The sequence below is a fragment of the Aulonocara sp. 'chitande type north' Nkhata Bay genome, linkage group LG7, assembly GCF_057382095.1.
Source record: "Aulonocara sp. 'chitande type north' Nkhata Bay isolate Kocher_YH1m ecotype deep benthic linkage group LG7, A_spYH_male_GT1.1, whole genome shotgun sequence".
Classification (NCBI taxonomy): Eukaryota; Metazoa; Chordata; class Actinopteri; order Cichliformes; family Cichlidae; genus Aulonocara; species Aulonocara sp. 'chitande type north' Nkhata Bay.
This window is the reverse complement of record NC_141350.1, coordinates 38,355,223-38,375,586: the sequence shown is the minus strand read 5'-3', so window position 1 is coordinate 38,375,586 and position 20,364 is coordinate 38,355,223. Positions and strand designations below refer to the sequence as shown.

Sequence of the window (20,364 nt, the reverse complement as noted above, 5' to 3'; positions counted from 1 at the left end):
AGATGGGAAAGGGTTTCATGTAGCTTAAGTGGCAGGCCGGTGTGTTCCCTTGTGGGAGTGATCTAACAAAGACTGGGTCATTCAATATCATCTGAAAAGCTTTCAATTGAATTCTCTCAATCTCTCTGTCTTGGTGTGTTCCTCAGTGGACAGGTATTCAGACACACATGCCTTTTCATTGGGGAGTGATGGCTTCTCATCTTCTGTCTTGCCACAGATACCTCAGACACTTTTTTCAGCTAAAGCTTTTTATTTCAGTTCAGCCTTATTTAAAGTCTTTCTTGCATTAGAATACATTGCGACCTTAAGCATGTACTAATAATAATGGTAGTAGCAATATTAAATAGATCCCTTCTATCATGTCAAGACTTGCAAGATATAATAAAAAAATAATAAAAATTCTAAATCATGTTTCAGAGGCTGGAAGATCCTAAATAGTGAATGTATTCTGTCTTCAATTCAACAGGTGCTTCTGTTACACCACCCCTGCCTGTCTTTTCCCCTTCCTGCATGTTTCAAAGCTCTCACTTTTCATTGCAAGTTTTTATTTGTGCAGATATTTGCTGGACAAATAGTGTTGCAGGTCTTTGGTGAAAGTTCATATTTGTTGTTCTCTAAATTGACATTTCACCAATTAACCTTGAGAGTGCAGCCAATTGCTGCTGACCACTGCTAGACTTGAAACTATGAAAATTGTTGTTATTCTTCTAAAGTAAAAAAGAACAAAAAAGTGTGCAATGATATAAATAAGTATCATTAAAGTAACAAGTTAATGCCTTAACTCCACCTTTATGACACAATTTAGTGCTATATAAAACATTATGCAACTGTCTGAGTGACCTTAATATTCCCCTTTAACTAACTGTTTATACCCACTTTACAGTAAAGCCAGACCCCCCGGAACGTGTGACAGCGACCCCGATCCGCTTCAACCCTCGGAGACTGGAGGTATCCTGGCACAGCCCCGCCACGTGGCCTGACATAGATAACTTCCCTTTAAAGTACTTCCTTCGATACCGGCCGCTCATCCGAGAGCAGTGGCAGCATGTGAGTACCTTTTACACTAGTGCTCACAAAGGCCCCCCTCCCCCAAAACATGGTGCGATGAGAAATACGATGTGACGTGTTGCTATGCCATTATGAAAAAGGTTTTATCCAGTGGAGCAGAGAAAATTAGCTTTATTAGTTAGTGCAAAGTAGAAAAGTTTTGTTTTTCTTTTCTTTTTCAGGAAAATTTTAACTTACAAGTGGAATATCTGGCACAAGCCAAAAACAAGAAAGAGGTTATAAATGGTCAGAACAGTTTGCTCAAACACTGTTTTCTTAGTGTCTGCAAGTCAACACTAGGATAGAAGTTAATTATTAATTATTGGTGCTCTAAAGAAAAAGGGTCTCAGATAGCGCAGCCAGAGTTTGAAGTTATCACAAAAAATAATCTTTTAAATGGAAACGGCATACTGCTTTTTTTCTTAAAGCGCTAGGAAGTATCGTTTCACGTTATAATCTTATTTTTCCAAGAAATGCTTACTTATCTGGCACTTTTATTGAAACACGGGGATAAGCCTCTTTTTTTCTTCTACATTTGATCAATAGTATTTCCCAAGGTAAATTGAACATAGAAATTGTTTGTTTTTTTAAAAAATCCCTGTCAAGAGATGCCTCTGAGAACAATTACTGAATATTACGAAAAATTGGAGTTTGATCCCTGGTCAGACAGACACAATTGCTCGGCTGCTTTGGTGTATGTTACTTAATCTGAGTATTTTTTTTGTGGGTTCAATTCCCTGAGGGCTTCATACAGTAAAAGCATATGTGTCCACTATAGGATTCCTGGGATAAAAGCTCTGTCTACCAAGGTCTAATATTACAGGGTTATTAACATGTCAATGGTTTGCTAAGGTGTTGTTCCAAGAGCTTGAGTTACAGAGCCTGGCTTGGAATCACATGGACACACTAACACACACAAATTATAAACCAATACCTTTTTTTCTCTTACTTCATTCATCTTGTCTGTCCTTCAACACCTTCTTGTGTCACTGTCTTTGTATTTCACTCCACCACCCTCACCCCCAGTTTCTTTGTTTTACTACTTTTCCTCTCAGCTTTCTTTGGTTTGAACTGCGGAAAAGTTCGTCTGATGGTACTTCTTTGTTTCTTACTTATTCTACACTTCAAATAAGAAGAGTTTTGGCAAGGTTGTAGTTCTGTACAGCAAACCTTAAAGCATTTTGGTGTCGAGTTATTTCGTGATAGTGATTTAGGTCTATTCACCCTCCAAGCAGGCCATCATGAGCTTTACAAGAAAGGGGAAAACAACTGCAAAGCTGAACCGAAGACATCAACAAAAAATCCAGGCATCCTGATAAGCTGGCTTTAAGACCCTTCACAGCAATGAACTGAAAGTCTAAATAATTGCTCAGCTGAAAATTAATTAGAGCAATTAGAGCAAATGGTTTAATGTTTCGAATGAGTCATGAAGTACAAGAATTGCCAAGTCCCTGCTTCTCAAGTGTGGGGATTTGTTCAGTTTTGTATAATTGACTGCCAAATTGCTTTTAGGTTTTAGGTAACATAATAGGTATTTGGTTTTAAAGAACAGAATGGGAACAGCCAGCAGAACCAAGTTCACTTAGTTATTACCACATCTCTCACATCCTTACAAACACAAAGAAGCGATATCAGAAATGATATATAATCTCTTTGTGTTACATCTTTCTACAAATCTTCCGTGACACAGTCACACATATGAATGGCAAAGTGCTATTTTATAAACACGTTGACATTCAGTCACTTCCTGCCTCTCTGTAGTTATAATAAAGCCTCAGATCTTTGTGGTTCCAGCTGATGATTAAATCTGACACACACACTCAAAGTTTTTCTTCTCCCCCTTGCTGCTAATCAATCAATATGTGAACCGACGCGTGACCTGAAAGTTGGGAAACCTTAAGTCAATATTTGGATTTGGTAAGGAGACATAATTTGGAAATTGCATAAATAGAGTCGATGACAGCTGAAAACTCCAAGGTTTTCCGTTTTTGCGGCATTCTTTGATGAATGTTATTGTGGTCACGGTTTTTATTTTTGCAGCCGTTAGTGTGGTTTTCTGAAGGGGAAATTCCGACACCATCACCTCTGGACTTGTGAGCACTTTATAGTTGTGCTTCTGGCTCCCTTTGTTAACAGTCGGTTAACCGTGTTGGCACTGTTCTCAATCACACAGAAAGTGTGTGCTGAATTTGTATTTGTATGAGTTGCCTAATTTCTCCACTAACTTTTACGATTATGCCACTTCATTGAAAAGGTTGAGTGGCAACTAGCAGACAGCCTTGTCATGTTAGAGTACCATTTATTATTAGAGATGTTATAAATGTAATACATTTGTCTAAACCTCGACATAACCTTCTACATTTACACTTTTTTGCAATTGTAATACGCTGGTATTGAGCTTATTGACACTGGTTTGAGTAAAAACACACCCAGAGTAGGTTGATTGAAGAACGAATGACACAGCAACCAAAATTGCAGCTTCAGTTGCAAATATTTTGGCTTCTTGATTACTTCCACACCGTCTTGTTTGAAGAATAGTAAATAAGGCAGACAAAGCTTCTTTCAGATAATTTTGAATGCCACTATACAAGTGAACCTACTACTTCTCCTGCCGCTCCCTTATGCGCAAGGGGTCGCCACAGCAGATGGATGACTTGGCACAGCCCTCCCAGGGATTTGTGTCTCTTGTGTCTCTTTCCAAACTTGAACCAGGGATCTTTCATGTGTTAGACCACATTATTAGACCACATCGTTGCAGAAATTTAAAATACACTGAATCAAGAACTGTACTACTATAAAAAAAAAAAAAAAGTTTATTTTAGAAAACCCAGCTTTTGGCTTGCTACTGCCCTTGTTGAGGATGGGTTTAATGACTATCTATGGTAGTGCACTGTAGCAGCAGATATTTGGATTTAGAACTATCAAGCTGTGACATAAATCAGTAATTGAAGTTTAATGAGGCTGCCAAAATAAAACGCACTATTTACTGCCCCCCATATATACTTGATTGATTTTAGTATCAGAGGTTTAATACAACTTGAAGTGCTTAGTGTTGCTTAGGAATTCTCCTTTAATGTGGTCGGACAGCAGAGCTGGGTGCGAATGGCTTTCACATGTTATATTTTGAAATGTGTTTTCAGTCAGAAATGAAAGCGGTCATGTGATCAGACTGATCCTCAGAAGAAACCATCCATCGTGCTGAAGAATGAGGGGATGACTGGGACAGATAGGTAGAGTGATGGAAAGTCAGATGGGTGGAGGCAAATGAGGAAAAGTTTTGAAGTAGAGATGAATGGAGTGCGTTAGAGAAGGAGATTGGGCGTTAATGGACAGCAGATGCTCATAGATACAGTAAAACGAGACACATAAATGAGATAGACATGCATAGATACACAGATGCATTTGAACTCGAGTCCAAGACAAGGGGGACAGAAATATAATACAAAGTCCACATTTGAAAAGATGTAAGGTGAAATTGAGCGCATAAGACTGAAACCATATTAGTTGATTATGAAAAGTGACAGAAGAATGGATGGTTAGGGAGAGAGGTATGGAGAGAAAAAGAGAAATTGCTGTATGGAGAGCAGTGTGACAGATAAATGGATGAAAGTTGGAGAGACGTAAAGAAAAAGGGAGCACAAGAGGCTGCTTTGAAAGTGACGTTTTATAGGCTATTGGTTACCTGGTGTTTGAAGTTTAAGGGAGGTAGATGAATGGTTCATTGGGGGGGGATGAGAAAATATATCTGAAACATTTTAAGCCTTAAACTAGTGGAGTGAATGGAGAAAAAGGGAGGGGGAAAAGCTTTAGACTTAGCAGAAACAAGCCCATTGGGGAATTGAATTGTACATATATTTTTTTAACCTTTAAGTAGGTGTGCCAGACATAAAAACAGCTACAAAAACACTAAAAACCAACAGAATGGTGCTCTTATTGAGCTAGTGGTGGTTTGTAAATGGATGTAGTGCAAAGTAAAGTGCAGCATTAACAGTGAAGCCCCCCCACCACCTAAATGTTATTTCTCTTAGATAGCTGAACTTCATGGCATGGAATAATTTACTGCTTTGCTGGATTTCGAAATGGGAACGCTTTTTAAATGTTTATTTTTCTGTGCCTGCCAAACAACTGATTTGTGTAAAATTACAACTAGTTTAGGAGTCTTGGTACTGAGCTTTTTTCAGATCATGAAGCTGCTATTACACATTTGAAACAGTGCACAGTCATTTAAAAAAGAACGTTTTTGTAGTCCTGTGAAACCCTAAATACAGCCTAACTGCTTCCATAGGAATTAGTAGGGCAAGCAGCATCCAAGTGCTGCTAATTAAATGCCCTCAATCATCAGTGACCCCCTCTTTCACGAGCACGAGTTTGAAGGATTGCTACATCCTAAAGTCAGACTGTGCAGTCCAACAGCTACATCTCCACTCAAGTCCACAGGCCTCAGTTAGCATGTGCAAATAGAAGAAAAAAACGCTAAAAAGTTGCAAAACACTGAAAAAGTATGAAGAAATTAAGACAAAGTGGAGCTGTTTGGCCACAAAGCATGGTGCCATGCTTGGTTAAAACCAAACACAACATATTAGTACAAACACTTCATACCAGTCAGACCTCAACCTGGCTGAAGTGCTGTAGCAGGACCTTAACAGAGCTGTATATAAATAAATGTGTTTATATGTGTGTGTATATATATAAATTCTATGAGCTACCTAACCATGAGATGTACTTAGTTTTTCACAGCATAGAGTAATGTGATTTGTAACACACACATATTGCCCCTAGGAACAAGTAAGTCACCGATATGTGATTCCCTTGTAGTTCAGTAAAAGCAAAAAAAAACCAAAAACATATTAATTATTGATCAGTAACTCGCTGTAAAACAATGTAGGATGATGTGCGTGAGCTGGCATCTTAGTTGTTGGCAGATAGCCACACTTCATACACATCATTATCACACCACTGTGTTATATCCCTAGATTCATCAGTGGTCATTTCACAACAAGGAATGCACATACTTGCTCCCAACCCTTTACTGACTCTTTGTCATCAACAGGTTTCAATTATTACAAATTAAGCAAGTGAGTGTTAAAAAAAAGGAGGATTTAATCCATGAAACTTCCTCTTCCCCTGTTCATAAAATTGAATTTCTTTCATTTAGTGTCAACTAAAAACACCTTAAATTCAGAGAATGACCGCAGCCACCGTTTCGCTTCACATTACGTCAGTACACTTTATCAAGAGCGAATTATCAAAATGAGAACAGAAACAACACATGAAAATGCATCTGTATATCTCTAAATGGTCGGTGAATTGTTTTGTTTCCCATGGCCTTGTGTGCATCGTTTCCTCACGCTCCCTTCAGACAGAGGTGAGCTCATACACTCACAGCAATTAAAGCAATGGACCAGTAACTGTGATAAGAACAATTTCAGATTGCTCAATATTCAGTTCATGGTATGAAACTGCATCTGCTGTGCTGTAATTGCCCTTTGGGGGTGATGCTGAACTCCAGGCAAGTGAAAACACAGATATTTTCATGCAGACTCGGAAACACACACAGAGACAGATACGCAGATATGCAATTAAATGCTGGTATGCATATAAATCAATACTCACAAATATCACTGCACACATACATTCTTTTGCTTCATAATTACTAAGCCTACCATGCATACAAATGTCAAGAAATCTCTAGAACATGCATGTGTGTATATGCAAAAGCAGCAAACACATAAATTATTGCTTATATTGATAGACTAAGGTGGTTAGTATTGGCAATATGCTGAAATAACCTTTTGCATTTCTGCAAACACCATGTCCACCTACAAATACATACAGCATTCATACACCAGACATAGTGAAAAACAAGAACTGGACAAAAGATGAATAACCACCATGTTAAATACATAAATTCAGAGAAACTGATGGAATAAATGCAGCAGTCGAAGCAGAAAGAAAAGAGGCAGACCTATTTTTTTTCCTTCTTTAATCTTCATCTGCTTGAGCAAAACAGATTAGCCTTTCATTCATTTATTTATTCCACATGTGTGCTGCATCCTCTCTCCGCCATTCATTCTTCTCCCACCTCACATTTGGTCAAGCTTCTGTCTTTTTCCTTTCAGTTTTTATCCCTCCTTTCTTCTCCTCGCTCCTCCTAATTTTTTTTCCAGCTTACGTACCGTATTGTTGCCGTCTTGCCATCAGTCCTTTTCCACCTCTCTCCATCTGTTCATCCAATGTGTGTGTATGTTTGCCAAAAGTCTCTCTCATCTAGCAAGCACTTAGATGGATCAATAGTGAGGCACGAGTTGTATTTGTGTGTGCGTACGTTTTAGTTTTGATTTTGGAACATAAATCTGTTTACACAGTCATACGGTATTTCGGGAGGGGTCAAAAAGCAAGTCCTTGGTAATTTTAAGGTTGGAGTCTTGATTTAAGGTTTGGGTAGTGCTAGGCAAGAAGTAGTACGGTTAAGGATATGCTCTAAAGGATTTAATGTAATCTCTTTGGAAGTGATGGAAACATGAAGTCACAATTCACATGCACTGCTCATAGTGAGCGTATTTGATTTTTCTGTAAATTTTTTATGCATATGGTGCGTAACTAGAGTATTGTATTTTCATGAATAACATTATCATGGCAAAGAAAAAGCAGAGATTGGCACTGAATAAGAACTTACTGATGTGCACATCATGAAAGCGAAAAAGTGCTTCTGAACTTTCTCCATCTTCTCTTTATTTCCACCGTTTCTCTTTTTATGTCCAAATTTCCACCTTTGTGTTTACTTTTCACCTTTCCCTCCCACTCTACCATTAGTTTCTATTTCCAGCTTCCACAATCTCTTTTTTTCCCCCTTTCACCCGCTCGTTCATCGACATATGCACCCTTCCACCCATGCATTAAGCCACCTGTCTAACCATCCGTCCCTCAAGCCATCTATTTGTATCTATAGGTGCACATGATAAATGTGTAGACCTTGTTTGGGAAAAACATCCCATCTAAAGGACACTGCCACAGACAGATCATTTATCAAACCCCATCATCCTAACACTCAAGCACATAGACACACAAACTGCACGTTCAGTGCCATCACATATAAAAGTCACCATCATTAGGCTGTGCTGTCAAAATACATTACAGCTGGATCAAAACCTTTACATATACTCAAAAACATTTTGCACAGGGAGACAGAGAGAGTGGCATGGTCTTACACTGTGCAAACTCTTAGCATTTTATTAATATGAACTTTTTTTTTATTATTTAATAATTGAATATGACAGTTACATATATTCCCCACAAGAGAAGCCTAAAGATTCTCTAAAGGGGGGAGGGGGGGGGGGGGGGTTAACAAGTTAAAAGAGGGCATATGAGTCATCCAAGAGAGAGGTCTTATCTTGTGTCTCTTTCCAAGATTGCAGTTGGAATATTTCAGCATTTTCTATTTGTAGTCCTTTAGATGTCTTACTGTGTAAGGGTGAAATGAAGATGAATGGGGCCACTGCCCTCTCTCTGCCTCTATTGATTTCTATATCACTGTGTCAGTCTGGCCTGTCACACACATATCTATCTGCTCTGACTTAACATGATAGGGGGGTCTTGCTTCTCATGGTCAATATAGTTCTAATTAAATGAACATGACAGACACCAAATGAAGTCAACAAAGCCGTGTTAAGGATTTGGAAAAAAATATATATACCTGCTGCTCTCAGTTCTCTCAAGTTCTCAGTCATGCTTCCCAGATTAGACTGAGTATAGAAAAACTGAAGACTGTGAGGTTTGTTTTACAAGGTGGGGCAACTCAGAGCACAGAGCGCCTGAAGATCGGGTAGCCTTGGCTCATTGACATGTTTCTCCTAAGCAGTTTTTTTGAAGTATGGTAAGGTTTACTGTCTTGCTAAGGGAGACTGCAGCCATTGAGGAGTGCCTTAACAATGCAGGTAATGCTTTATCAGCTGTGATTTTTATATGATAGTATGTTTCAAAATAACATCACACCATGTGGTTCTAATAAGAAAGTAGCCATTGTTGAGCAGCAGTTGAACAAAGCTCAGCATTAATACTTTGTTATCTTATAATTAATCATTTTAATCAGTCCTTGGTTCTTTCCCCCCTTTTAGAATTCACATTGTGAAACACTGCATCCTAATATAATTAATGCTATTTGTCATTTGTCTCATGGTTTTGATTATTTGAGAAATCAAAACATTATTTAATGGATGTCTGACTTCCCGTTCCGCACATGTCAAAGCAAAACATTCGAAGCTTTAAAAATAATTGTTTGGCGCAAATCTCACATCTAAATAACTCCTCTTCTGAGCTCATTCAGTTCATCCAATGACAAGTCTGTGTAAAACGGTAAAGCATGTCAGCTAATTCAAGGTTGAGGGTCCAATGCTTGGTTTTGCTCACCAGCATACTAAAATGGCCTAAGCAGGGAAACTTACCATGAATTCTCTGTATGAGTGGAGAAATATAACACTTACTGCAGAAGTGCTATGTAAATGCTGTTCATAATACGTGGACAATAACCCCTTTTTCCAATATAAGACCATGATTTTCCATTTACTGTCTTAATGTGTGTATAAGGTGTGACATGTCACAGCATCTACATAAGGATGTGTGCATCTTTAAAAAAGGGCAAGCTTTCATTTGATCAGCATTCAGAAAGGCAGGATTATGAGCTGATAAAGACATTCTGGAAATGTGACTTGAGCTTTTAAGAGTTTCTACAGTAGAGGAGTAGGAGAAAGATGAACTCTGATTTTAGGTTTTATGACATGTTCATGTTTCACATCCTTAACACGCTGGCAGATAGCATAAAACAGTGTTAATACAGAGCCAACTCCACCTCCTGTGTTGTTCAAATTACTGCACGCTTTTTAAGGGTGTAAGGTCTAGTCCGGGATTTTCGATTGGCTGGTGGGGGGGTTCCTTTTACAGTAATTGCTGCTATGGTGATTGGGGCTTCAAAGAGAGAAATACTGTCTGAGAAATTACCCCTGGACCTAGTGTTCGTGTCCGTGTGTATGTGTTCTCAAATGGGAGGAGAGTGCGGCGGAAAAATGGGAGCTGTCAGTCAACCTAATGAGACCAACCTTCTGAATGCACACACACACACACATACACACAGAGCGCCATCGGGCCAGTGGAAGTGCCATATAATTGGGTTTCCTTTCCAGGACAAGAGACATGCTCACTGGATTAGATCTGACCACCGACGCCAATTCCCTCCATGTCTCCTTCTTTCTGCTTTTTCTTCTCTCTTTTGCATCCTCTTTTCTCAGCCTCTTCATTTTTTCCCCTGGTTTTTCTGTCTGGTATTTCTCCTTTCTCCTTACTGGTCAGCATGTCTTATTGTCCTTTCCAGGTCAGCATTCAACCTGTAGCTTTATCATGAATGGCCTTGCAGATAATGTGTACAACAAAATATGATATCTTAGCATGCATTATCACAATCATACAAGTTACAATTACAACTGTATTATTATACAAAGCCCGCCATGATCACTGCAGTCCTTTGGAGTTCCTCTGTTTCTTTTTATTTCCACTTCCACTTCACAATGAATTTGTACCTGTGCACGTTAAGATGAGAGTAACCTCTATTGATTCTACATGGAAAGTATTGTTTGTAGTTTTTCAACACTGAACAAAGTACTAGACAAGACAAGAGCAATGTGGGGCAAAACAATTAAAGAGAACACAAGAAAAATGAGGCATGAAACAAAATAAATGAGATGGGCAGAGAAGAGGAAAAGCAAAGGGTCACTTACTTTCCTTGTAGTTTCTTAAGCAATCCCTAAGGAATGTTCACAGCTCGTCTCTCTGCCTCTCCCATTGTCTGGGGTTTTGTAGAAGTTTATTGTGTGTGTCTTTGTGCATATGTTATAACAGACTGAGAGTGACACAGTATTTACAAGCTGCTGTGAATAAAGTTAGAACAAAGAAGCAGAAAATATAGAGTGCATAATATATTAGTGTTAATTTCTGTCTTTACTACTAATGTAAAGTTTGTCATGCATTCCAGTTTTATAGAATGACAAGAAATTAGATGTGTACTTTATTGATCCTTACACAATACAGTCTATCAGGTTAAGTTTATCACAAGATTATTGCTCAGCAGTAATAATGTTGTATTATTTGGTTACTAGAGTAACCTGGGACCAAACTAAACAGAAGCTCCAATACCAGCACATTTGTCTAAGACAGAGTCCCCTGACCTTTTTTTAAAACATGACCACCACACCAGGCATTCTCACAATTATCCATTTAGTTATTTGTAGACACCGCTGTCAGTGTGATACAGTACTTGAACAGTTGTTTTTTTTTATTTCAGGATTTATTGTCTAATGCTTAAATTATATTTTTGTTAGGAGAATATATTTTTCTTGTAAGAAGTTGTTACATTGTTGCAGACCCAGCTCATGTTAAATACAACTTGATTTAGCTTGTTAATGAATTAGTCAGTGTTGCTTAATCAGTTATCTACCTGTACCACTTTTATTTATGGTGCTTAACTAGCTTGCCACCTACCAGGCTCGTTAACTTGCTAGGCTGGTTAGTAAACTTATTTTGTGAAACGCAGGGTCAGTGTTAGCAGAAATCAAAAGTAACCACAGGGTAGTGCTCTCTCTTCCTTTGATCTTCACTGAGATATGTGGGTTATTTTGCTTTGCTTTGTTTTGGAGGAGTTTCTGCTGGGAAATGTCCTAAGAATGTAAATGCTGCTTCAAACACAGTTCATTCACTTTGAAACTTGCCAGTAACAATCAGTAGACACGACCCACCTTGGGAAGATGGCGTTAGCGGCAATTAAAGGTGAGGTTTGGTTACCGTTGTTTTCTTGTAACGTCAGCAAGTATCTTCAAACAGCCATGTTTGCATATGCTGTGTACAAACAAAAGACATATGTGTTTATTCATTAAACAAGAAACTGTAGTAATATTTTAGTAATTACCTCCAAAATAGTCCATTCTGTGGTTAGTCTATTATGGTTGAATTATTATCATATTATATCTCAGGGTTAGTGAATATTTACTCTGTCTTAATGAGACATGATTATGGCAAGATAAATATATATGTTTTTGGAGTGGCATTTTGTGTGCGTGTGTGTGTGTGTGTGTGTGTGTGTGTGTGTGTGTGTGTGTGTGTGTGTGTGTACCTGCTTGCCTGTCTGTCAGTGTGTAGAACTGCACATACAAATGTGTGGGCACACTTTTACATACAATTTAAATGAACACTAAACAATTTTAATGAGCGGTAAACAAGTCTGATGAACAGCTTTGAACAGCTCTATTTACAATAGATCAGCCCTGAAGACACATGTGAAACACATATCCCCACACACGCGCAAACACATGCACCCAAACACACACATACATACGTAAATTTACACTAACAACATTAAAACCACTGACAGGTGAGGTGAATCGCAATGTTTATCTCCTTACAAGGCAGTATTGTGCTGGGAAACCTTGGCTGCTGGCATGTGGATGTTATGGGACATGCACCAACACATAACAGACTTAACATACCCTCCAATGCACCCCACTGCACAGCAAACAGTGGTCAAGGACGGTTCAAAGAGCACAATAAAGAGACTAATTTCTATGCATAAAGATTCACGAGGTACTTTGCATTGACCATTTATGGTTAAATGTGGCCATTTAAAGAGCCGATCCAGATATGCATATTTCCAGGTGGACTGCCATAAAAGGAACACTGTGTGCAAGTGTGTATGAAAAAATTGACTTTTTTTGTTCAAATAACTGTTAGTCTTTTCTGCTTGCGCACACTTTTAGTATGGATTATGCTCAGTTTTTTTAAGTAAGTCTGTAGGATCACAGAGACCTACATAGGTCCAGACAGGTGATTTTAATCAGTTTGGCTGATCACTGAACCTTCACCACCACATGGCACATCACACAGATTTGGTCTTGCAGTGTGAATGATCTGATAGTGTTTTTTGGCAGCAATAGCAAAAGCCCTTTTCAAAGTGAATCGCCTTGCATCTATCCTCAGCCCCTCCTCGCCACCTTCTTTTACTACGCGATATTAAGTGCTGCTTTCACTGCTCCCTGTTAGCCACTTGGCAACACAGCAACACATCCATCTCTCTGGAAATGTTTATTTGCAAGCTGTTTACTCCATTTACTCCTCCTCACATAGACATACGGTATATGTAGTTCATACACATGCTGATGTACGCATCCGTCGGTTCCGGTTCAGCCTCGCAAACACAAACAATAATGCAACAGACGTGTGCAGACATGACAATAAATACACGAATACAAAGAAACGCAAACACAATTGTACAAAGGCATATTTGCCTAAACTGGTGTATGTGTGTTTTCCAATATCGAATGTAAGCACCGACACACACACAGGAAAAATATAGAGAGATAGGGATAAAAAAATAAAAGCCCAACAACACATACACACATAGTCAAACAGATGTGAGCAGATTAACATAGACATCACTATTCAAACATACACATACAGATTGCAGTCACTAAGGAATGCTGATAGAAGCAATGGCTGGATATGCTGGTTGGACAACATCTAAACAATTTAGCCTCAAAGCCAGCGCAGACGTCTTTTAACCAATCCATATGCACACACAATATACACTGCAGTCTAACCACACGCACATGCTCAAATGATGTTGTTATTGCATTCCACTAATGAAATTAAGCCTATAAATGTAGCGCTTGGTTAGGCAGATAAAGACTAAGCTTCCTTCCAAACAGAGAGCGAGGGTGCAAGAGCTGAAAAATACATTGCCTCAGTTCAAGGCAATGTGGAAAACAGAGGGGTCAACTTTACATAGAGCGTGAGCGATGAGAGACGGCTTACAGGAATAAAGAGAAAGCGGTGATGCTGGGGTTGTTTCAGTGGGTTATTTGTCAGATTGACTACAGGTTTTCATATCCTGGAGGGGTGGAGAAGTAAAGGGGAAACTCCAGGCTGAGGCCTGGCTATGACTGTTAGTGGGTGAAAATTATATGGTGGCTGTGAGGGAGTTTTGATCAAATCACAAGACTCTTCGGAGCAGCTGCTAGTGATATTTCGAATTTTTATTATTATCACTATTATTATTTACTCCCCTACTTTATTTTGACTCTCATCCTCATCTGTTTTAGATTATTTGTTAGCGAATCAAAGCCAAAGAGAAAAATCACATAGTTTGTAAACATCCATCCATTGCTGGTTATGCTGTGCCTTAGTGCGTTCACAGGTGTTTTCAGTTTTGTTTTTGTTCTGTTTTTCTTTCTTCTTCATAAAAGAAGCAGTTTAGAAAACTTGGCTACGCTGTTGCCTTGTTGATATCCTCTCCGTTCATCTGACTGCTGACTTTTTTTGTCGTTTGCTCGATACTTTCACTTTTCACTTTAGTGAAATTGCTGCATTCCCAAACATCAGTAATTAACATGGTGTCAAAACCTAGAAACAATAGCCAGAGATGCTAATGAAGAACCTAAATTACTTGAGTGTAATTAACAGTGAGCTGTGAGTTTATGGTGAAAAGAAAGGAAAAAAACAACATTTGAATATTTTTTTTCCTTGCTGCTGCAGGTGTTGATGACATTCATGTAAATGTCTGTGTAATTGCAGTCTTTTCTGACATTACTGGAATTCTCACCTAGATAAACATTACCATAAATATAATTTAGAAGATAGCTAGGTGGGCATCAGTAGCACGTGTTGTAGTTTGTGTTGCAGAGTTGGAATTATCAAGATTACATGATTGCATCACCAATCATTTATCAAGTACTGGACTATATTTGTGTTCTCCAGCAGGTCAGCTGCCTGTCAGGGTCTGTAAAATCTCTTTTCTGACAAGTTTTATTAACTAGCCAGCACAGGTTACATGAAATGTACAATCATTGTCCTTAGCAAGCCTTAAAATAATGTAAATGCAACCTGAGATGAACAATAATATGGGACATATTACACAGTGTGATTATTTTTTTAAGTCAAAGATGGAGAACAATGTGTAGAAAAACTAAGTGCCCCCATGCTTCAGTAGCTTCTGAAATCACTTTTAGCAGCAATAACTTGAAGTGACTTGAAATATCCATTGTCTATATGACTTTTTCAGTCTCTCACATCATTGTGGAGGTATTTCAGTCCATGCTCCAGTTATTTCTGTTCACTGAGCTTTGCAGGCATTTGTTTGCGCACAGCTCTCTTAAGGTTCCACCACATTTCAATTACTTTAAGATCTGAGCTTTGACTGGGCACTTGCAACGCCTTGATTATTTTCTTTTTCAATCATTCTGTTGTAGATTTGTCCTTGGGATCATCAAGCTTTAGCTGTGAGACAGATGGTCTCACTCTACAGTACTTTGGTATACAGAGGAATTTATGGGCAACAAATGGCTACAATGTGCCCAGGTCTTTTGCCTGCAAAACAAGCATTAATCATCAGTCTTCCACCACTGTGCTTGACAGTTGGTATGAGATGTTTGTGTTGACATGCTATGTACGGTGTTCTGTGCATTATGACCATTGTTCCAGAACTCTTGTGGTTTATTCAGATGCAGTTTTGCAATGTTAAGCTGTGCTGTCTTGTTCTTTTTGGAGAGAAGAGGTTTTTTCTGGCAACTTTCCAAACATGTCAGTCTTTTCCTAATTGTACTATCGTAAACTTTAACGTGTCACATGTACATTTGGCTTACAGAGACTGAGATCTAGTGCGTGGGGTTTTTGACATTTTTTTCTGAGGATTGCACAGTGTGATCTTTGGGTGAATTTGGTGGGACGTCCACTCCAGGGAAAATTGGCAACGGTCTTGAATGTTGTGAACTTTTGGATAATCTTTCACACTGCAGAATGTTGGGCTTTTTTGGTCAGCGATCCTTCCAAGATTGATTGGCAGCTATCATTGCTTTTCCAAAATCAGTGCTGATGTCTTTCCTTCTTGGCGTTGTGTCAAAAAACACTGGAATGTTTCAGACCAGCAAACAGCCAACTCTTCTGCTTCTATGTCCCAATAGATAAAACCTTAAGATTCAAATTGAATGCACTTTCTTTTTATCATATTCCTGTTCATTATTTTTCAGTATGTACATTCATTATATTGTTCTTTAGATGAAATTGTATCTATTTGTTAAATTAGAAATTTCAAGTAACCTATCCAGTATCCCATTATCCTAAACTTGTGTATGAGTGTGTGTGTGTGTCCATCTGCAGGTGCACAAGTGGTTATATGTCTCTTGCACAAGGCAACAGGCACGCCAATAAATCATTTATTATGACTTCAGGAGAAACAAAAAGAGGCAGCACCCTCCCTCCACCTAGTTTTCCTTCAGTCCTTCTCACACACACACACACACACACACACACACACACACACACACACACACACTAACCGTAAATTACAGAGGAGCAGCAAATCATTCTCTCATACACTCCTCTGTAACTCAAACATTTAGTTAATTCTCTGTTTCGCTCTGCAAATTAAAGTGTGCACAAAAAGGCTTTCAAATGTTGGCATGCATAATATTGTGTCATAAAATTATGTAGCATTGATGCCAATGTTTTCTGGTATAATCATCAATTATGCAGCTGGTATTTTACATGTGTGTCTGACAGTTGGTATGCATGGAGTGTTGTGGCTGCAAGGCCATCAAGGTCCAATCAATTCAATAATGTAAAGCAACACAGGGATAAAACAATACACTTGACCTATTCATAGAATAATGATGAATGATGTGTTATCAATAAATGATCACTGCAGAAACACTGTATTCAGTAAGGCACAGCTGAGGCTTCCATAAAACAAGCTTGGATTGCTATACAGAGATTATAATTTATGGGTAGAGCTGTGGGTAGAATGGCAGTTGATCCAGACCAAAAGTTAAATTGGGACCTCGAAAGTGTCTTTTTTAGCCGAGAATTTTCATAATTCATAATCTTGGAACCTTTCATATCCCCAGGGCCATAGAGACCATATTTATCAATAAAGATATTTGATAACAACTTTAATATACTGCAAAAATAAAACAGACACACCCTACTGTAACCCAGGGAAACCACATGTGCTGTTTTCCGATCCAGACTGACTCCATGCTCTTTTCCGTTTGATGTTTAGGTGGAGCTATCTGACACTACATCCCATAACATCACTGATGCCTACGCTGGGAAGGAGTACATCATCCAGGTAAAGATTTCATACTAACTAGCAAAGAAAAAAGAAGGTTAAAAAAGGTTATTTCAAGATCAGCTCAATACTTTATGTAAATATTGGGTTCAGTATTATGTACATTCTACTGAAATCGCATTAATTTTACACTTTTACTATTAATGTTGAATGTTAAGCTGTCAGACAGGAGGAAAAGAGGGAGACTTGAGAGAAGATTAATGTAGTGAAGATGATATGTAGAGGGTCAGTGTGACAGTGGGGGATAGGAATAGGTTTAGATGGAGGCAGGTCATCTGTTGTGGAGCAGCCAAAAGAAGGAGGGTTATTGTAGGGTCTTTACTTTACAATATAAAGTGCCTTGAGGCAACTGTTGTTGTGAGTTGATGCTAAATAAATAAAACTGAATCGAATACTTCTGATATCCCTGTGTTCATCAGGTGGCTGCCAAGGACACAGAGATTGGAACATGGAGTGACTGGAGTGTTGCTGTCCATGCTACACCCTGGATTGAAGAACCCGTGCCAGTTGTTTCCACAACTGAAGTGGAATTTCATACTGGTATAACGATGGCTGGTGATAAATAAATCTTTGTCAAGGAGGATGAATGCAGCACATAACCGTAAATCGTAGGGGTAGCAGGGTGACACATCATGCTAACAGTTCGCCATCTTAACTCTATTTCCTAACTCTATATTTTCAATGGCAGTTTTTCATGACACCACCCTCTAGTGGTGCAATATTGTATATAACATTACAGAACACAACAACTGGTAAGTTATAGCCCCAATTTCAGTCAGAGGGAGACTCGTTTTTATCATGCAGATCTTTCTTGGTTGGAGGCTGTTCAGTGTGTAAATGTACTTTAACAGACGTTTTCAAAATACATGAGTCATTGTTCCATGAAAAGATCAATAACAGAGGACAATGAAACATAAGGAAACCCAAAGAGAAGTCTACAAATGTGCTGGCAGCTCAGTGTGACAGTCCTTTGAGCTAATGCGCTGATGTCAGGTTGTTAATGACAACGTTGCTTGGCAGGTTTAATATTTCCCACATTCAGCAGCTTACTCTAATGAGCTACAGCACTGGCATGACTGAAAGGATAGAGGGATAAAATAAAAATAATAGCATGTAAAACATAGTGAGCTCAGTAGTATGTTAACATGTTAAGATGGCTCATGTGTAGTTGTGAAGTTAGTAGTGAACAAAGGTTAACACTAAAAGTTAAATGAGATTGTAGTCTGTTGGCTGGAGGAATCATTGTCATAGCATAATATAGTATTCCAATAACATTCTCGACATTGTTCCTCTTGCCTGTGGCTTTCACAGTAAATTTTCTGAAGCATTTAGGTATGAAATTAATTTTAGTTAATAACTTTCTTAATGATTAAACAGAGTACACTATAAGCATTTGATAGCTCTGAATTTTTATTACAGTCTAAGCTATAAGACCCATCTGCCTCGAGACAAATCGACACACATCAACCTAAGTACCTGAGCCCTTCCTTTAAAAAAAAACCAAAACCAAAAAAGTGCTCTTATGTTGTCAAAAAAATGTCAACTTCTGGCAGATCATATATATTAAAAAATTCATTATGGATATTGGATTTTGTGTGTGTGTGCGTGTGTATGTGTTGACTGGACACTATACTCAGTGACTGTGACAAAAACAGTCTCTGGGAATTATTTAGTTGGCACCACTTGAGCATATAGCAAAGACAAAGGACGACTCACTTGTGAAATTAATATCTTCAAAACTTTCTGAAGACCTTCAGCAAGACACCTATTCAAGGCCCAAATACTTGTCTCTGCACCATCTTCACATCACACTGATGGAGGAAAGAAGAAATGGTTGAATGAAAAAAAGAAGCAGACAAGGATTTGGACGATTTCCATTTTAGTCTTGCAGATGTAGGGAGTATTTACTCACTAGATGAGTGTTCAGTCAGGACCCCTATAGGACATTAATTTATGTTTGGTGGTATGGTTCAGTGACACTCTCCTTATGACCTCACTGCCCTACCACAGAACACAAAAAGCATGAAGCAAAAATTAGCAGAACAAAAAATTAGAGCAGAACATGACAGCTGATATGAAATGTGGCATGAAATGTGGGGCTGGTGTGAAGGTGGGTTGCAAAGTAGCTTATATTTGTGCAGCACCTGTGGGCACACTAAAGCAGCTTAAATTGCAAGTGGGCAAATTTATCAATACCCTATATTAATGTCAAAGGACACACTATTAGTATACATCTATGTTACAGCAACAGTACTTTTAATCTTTTGAAGTTAGCAAAAACAGATCATTTTTAAATGTCATGCAGAGGAAAAACTGTATAAAACTGGAATATTACATTGTCTGTGGACCCTCTAAGCTGAAGTGGCTAGGGCAGAAATATATCCTTAGTAGGTCTACTGGCAATGTGTACATCTGCAGTATTAAATTATGCAACTTAAAAGAACATAACGTGAAAGCACTCGGGCTGAGAAAGCTTCTATTATCGATATGTTACATCTTGAAACTAACCACCAAGATCAACTTTAAACTGTGCGTACTGTATCAGACAGGCAAGCACAGACATTGATGCAGGTCTGCAAAATGTGTTAGATTATTCAATAATATGAAAATATATTACTAGCCCTAGAAAGTTTATTACAAAGCTGATAAAATATTAATTAAAAAAACAACTCACAGATTGTAGCAAAAAAATGTAAGGTTGCTATTTCCACAATTGTATGTAGTATAATATAAGTAGTATAGTATGATACTACTTCTACTATTATTATTATTATTAGTAGTAGCAGTAGTAGTAGTAGTATTAGCATTACAACTATATAACTCAGTAGAAAGCGACTTAGTTCTTACAAAATATGTAGAAAAATGGACACAGCTTCCTCAAAGCGCCTCAAACTTGCATTCTTTGAATGACCAGCAGGGGGTATCTGCTTGCCAGTAAGATGTCTGGCTTTACGATTTATGATCGAATAACCCTATTGCTCACTTGATTGCAGTAACATTTTCCTGGTGAGTTTATGGTCTTAATCACTAGTTTCAATTCTTATTTAATACTGCATGATATTCATTTTCTAATTTATGGTCCCATTAAAAGGTATAAAGATGATAAAGTAGGGAGTGCTTCAAGGCAAGCCAGGTTTGACTCTGACTTCTTGCCACTC

General features: G+C 38.3%; 1 protein-coding gene across 1 annotated transcript in view; it reads left to right on the top strand.

Annotated features, from left to right (window-relative positions):
* The window catches only part of cntfr (ciliary neurotrophic factor receptor), a 228,182-nt gene that overhangs the window by 196,538 nt on the left and 11,280 nt on the right, over nucleotides 1–20,364 (top strand). Inside the window, exons 7-9 of the mRNA XM_086300304.1 lie at nucleotides 884–1,047; nucleotides 17,138–17,206; nucleotides 17,626–17,746. Coding sequence (XP_086156430.1) covers nucleotides 884–1,047; nucleotides 17,138–17,206; nucleotides 17,626–17,746 — 354 coding nt within the window. The remainder of the gene's footprint in view (nucleotides 1–883; nucleotides 1,048–17,137; nucleotides 17,207–17,625; nucleotides 17,747–20,364) is intronic.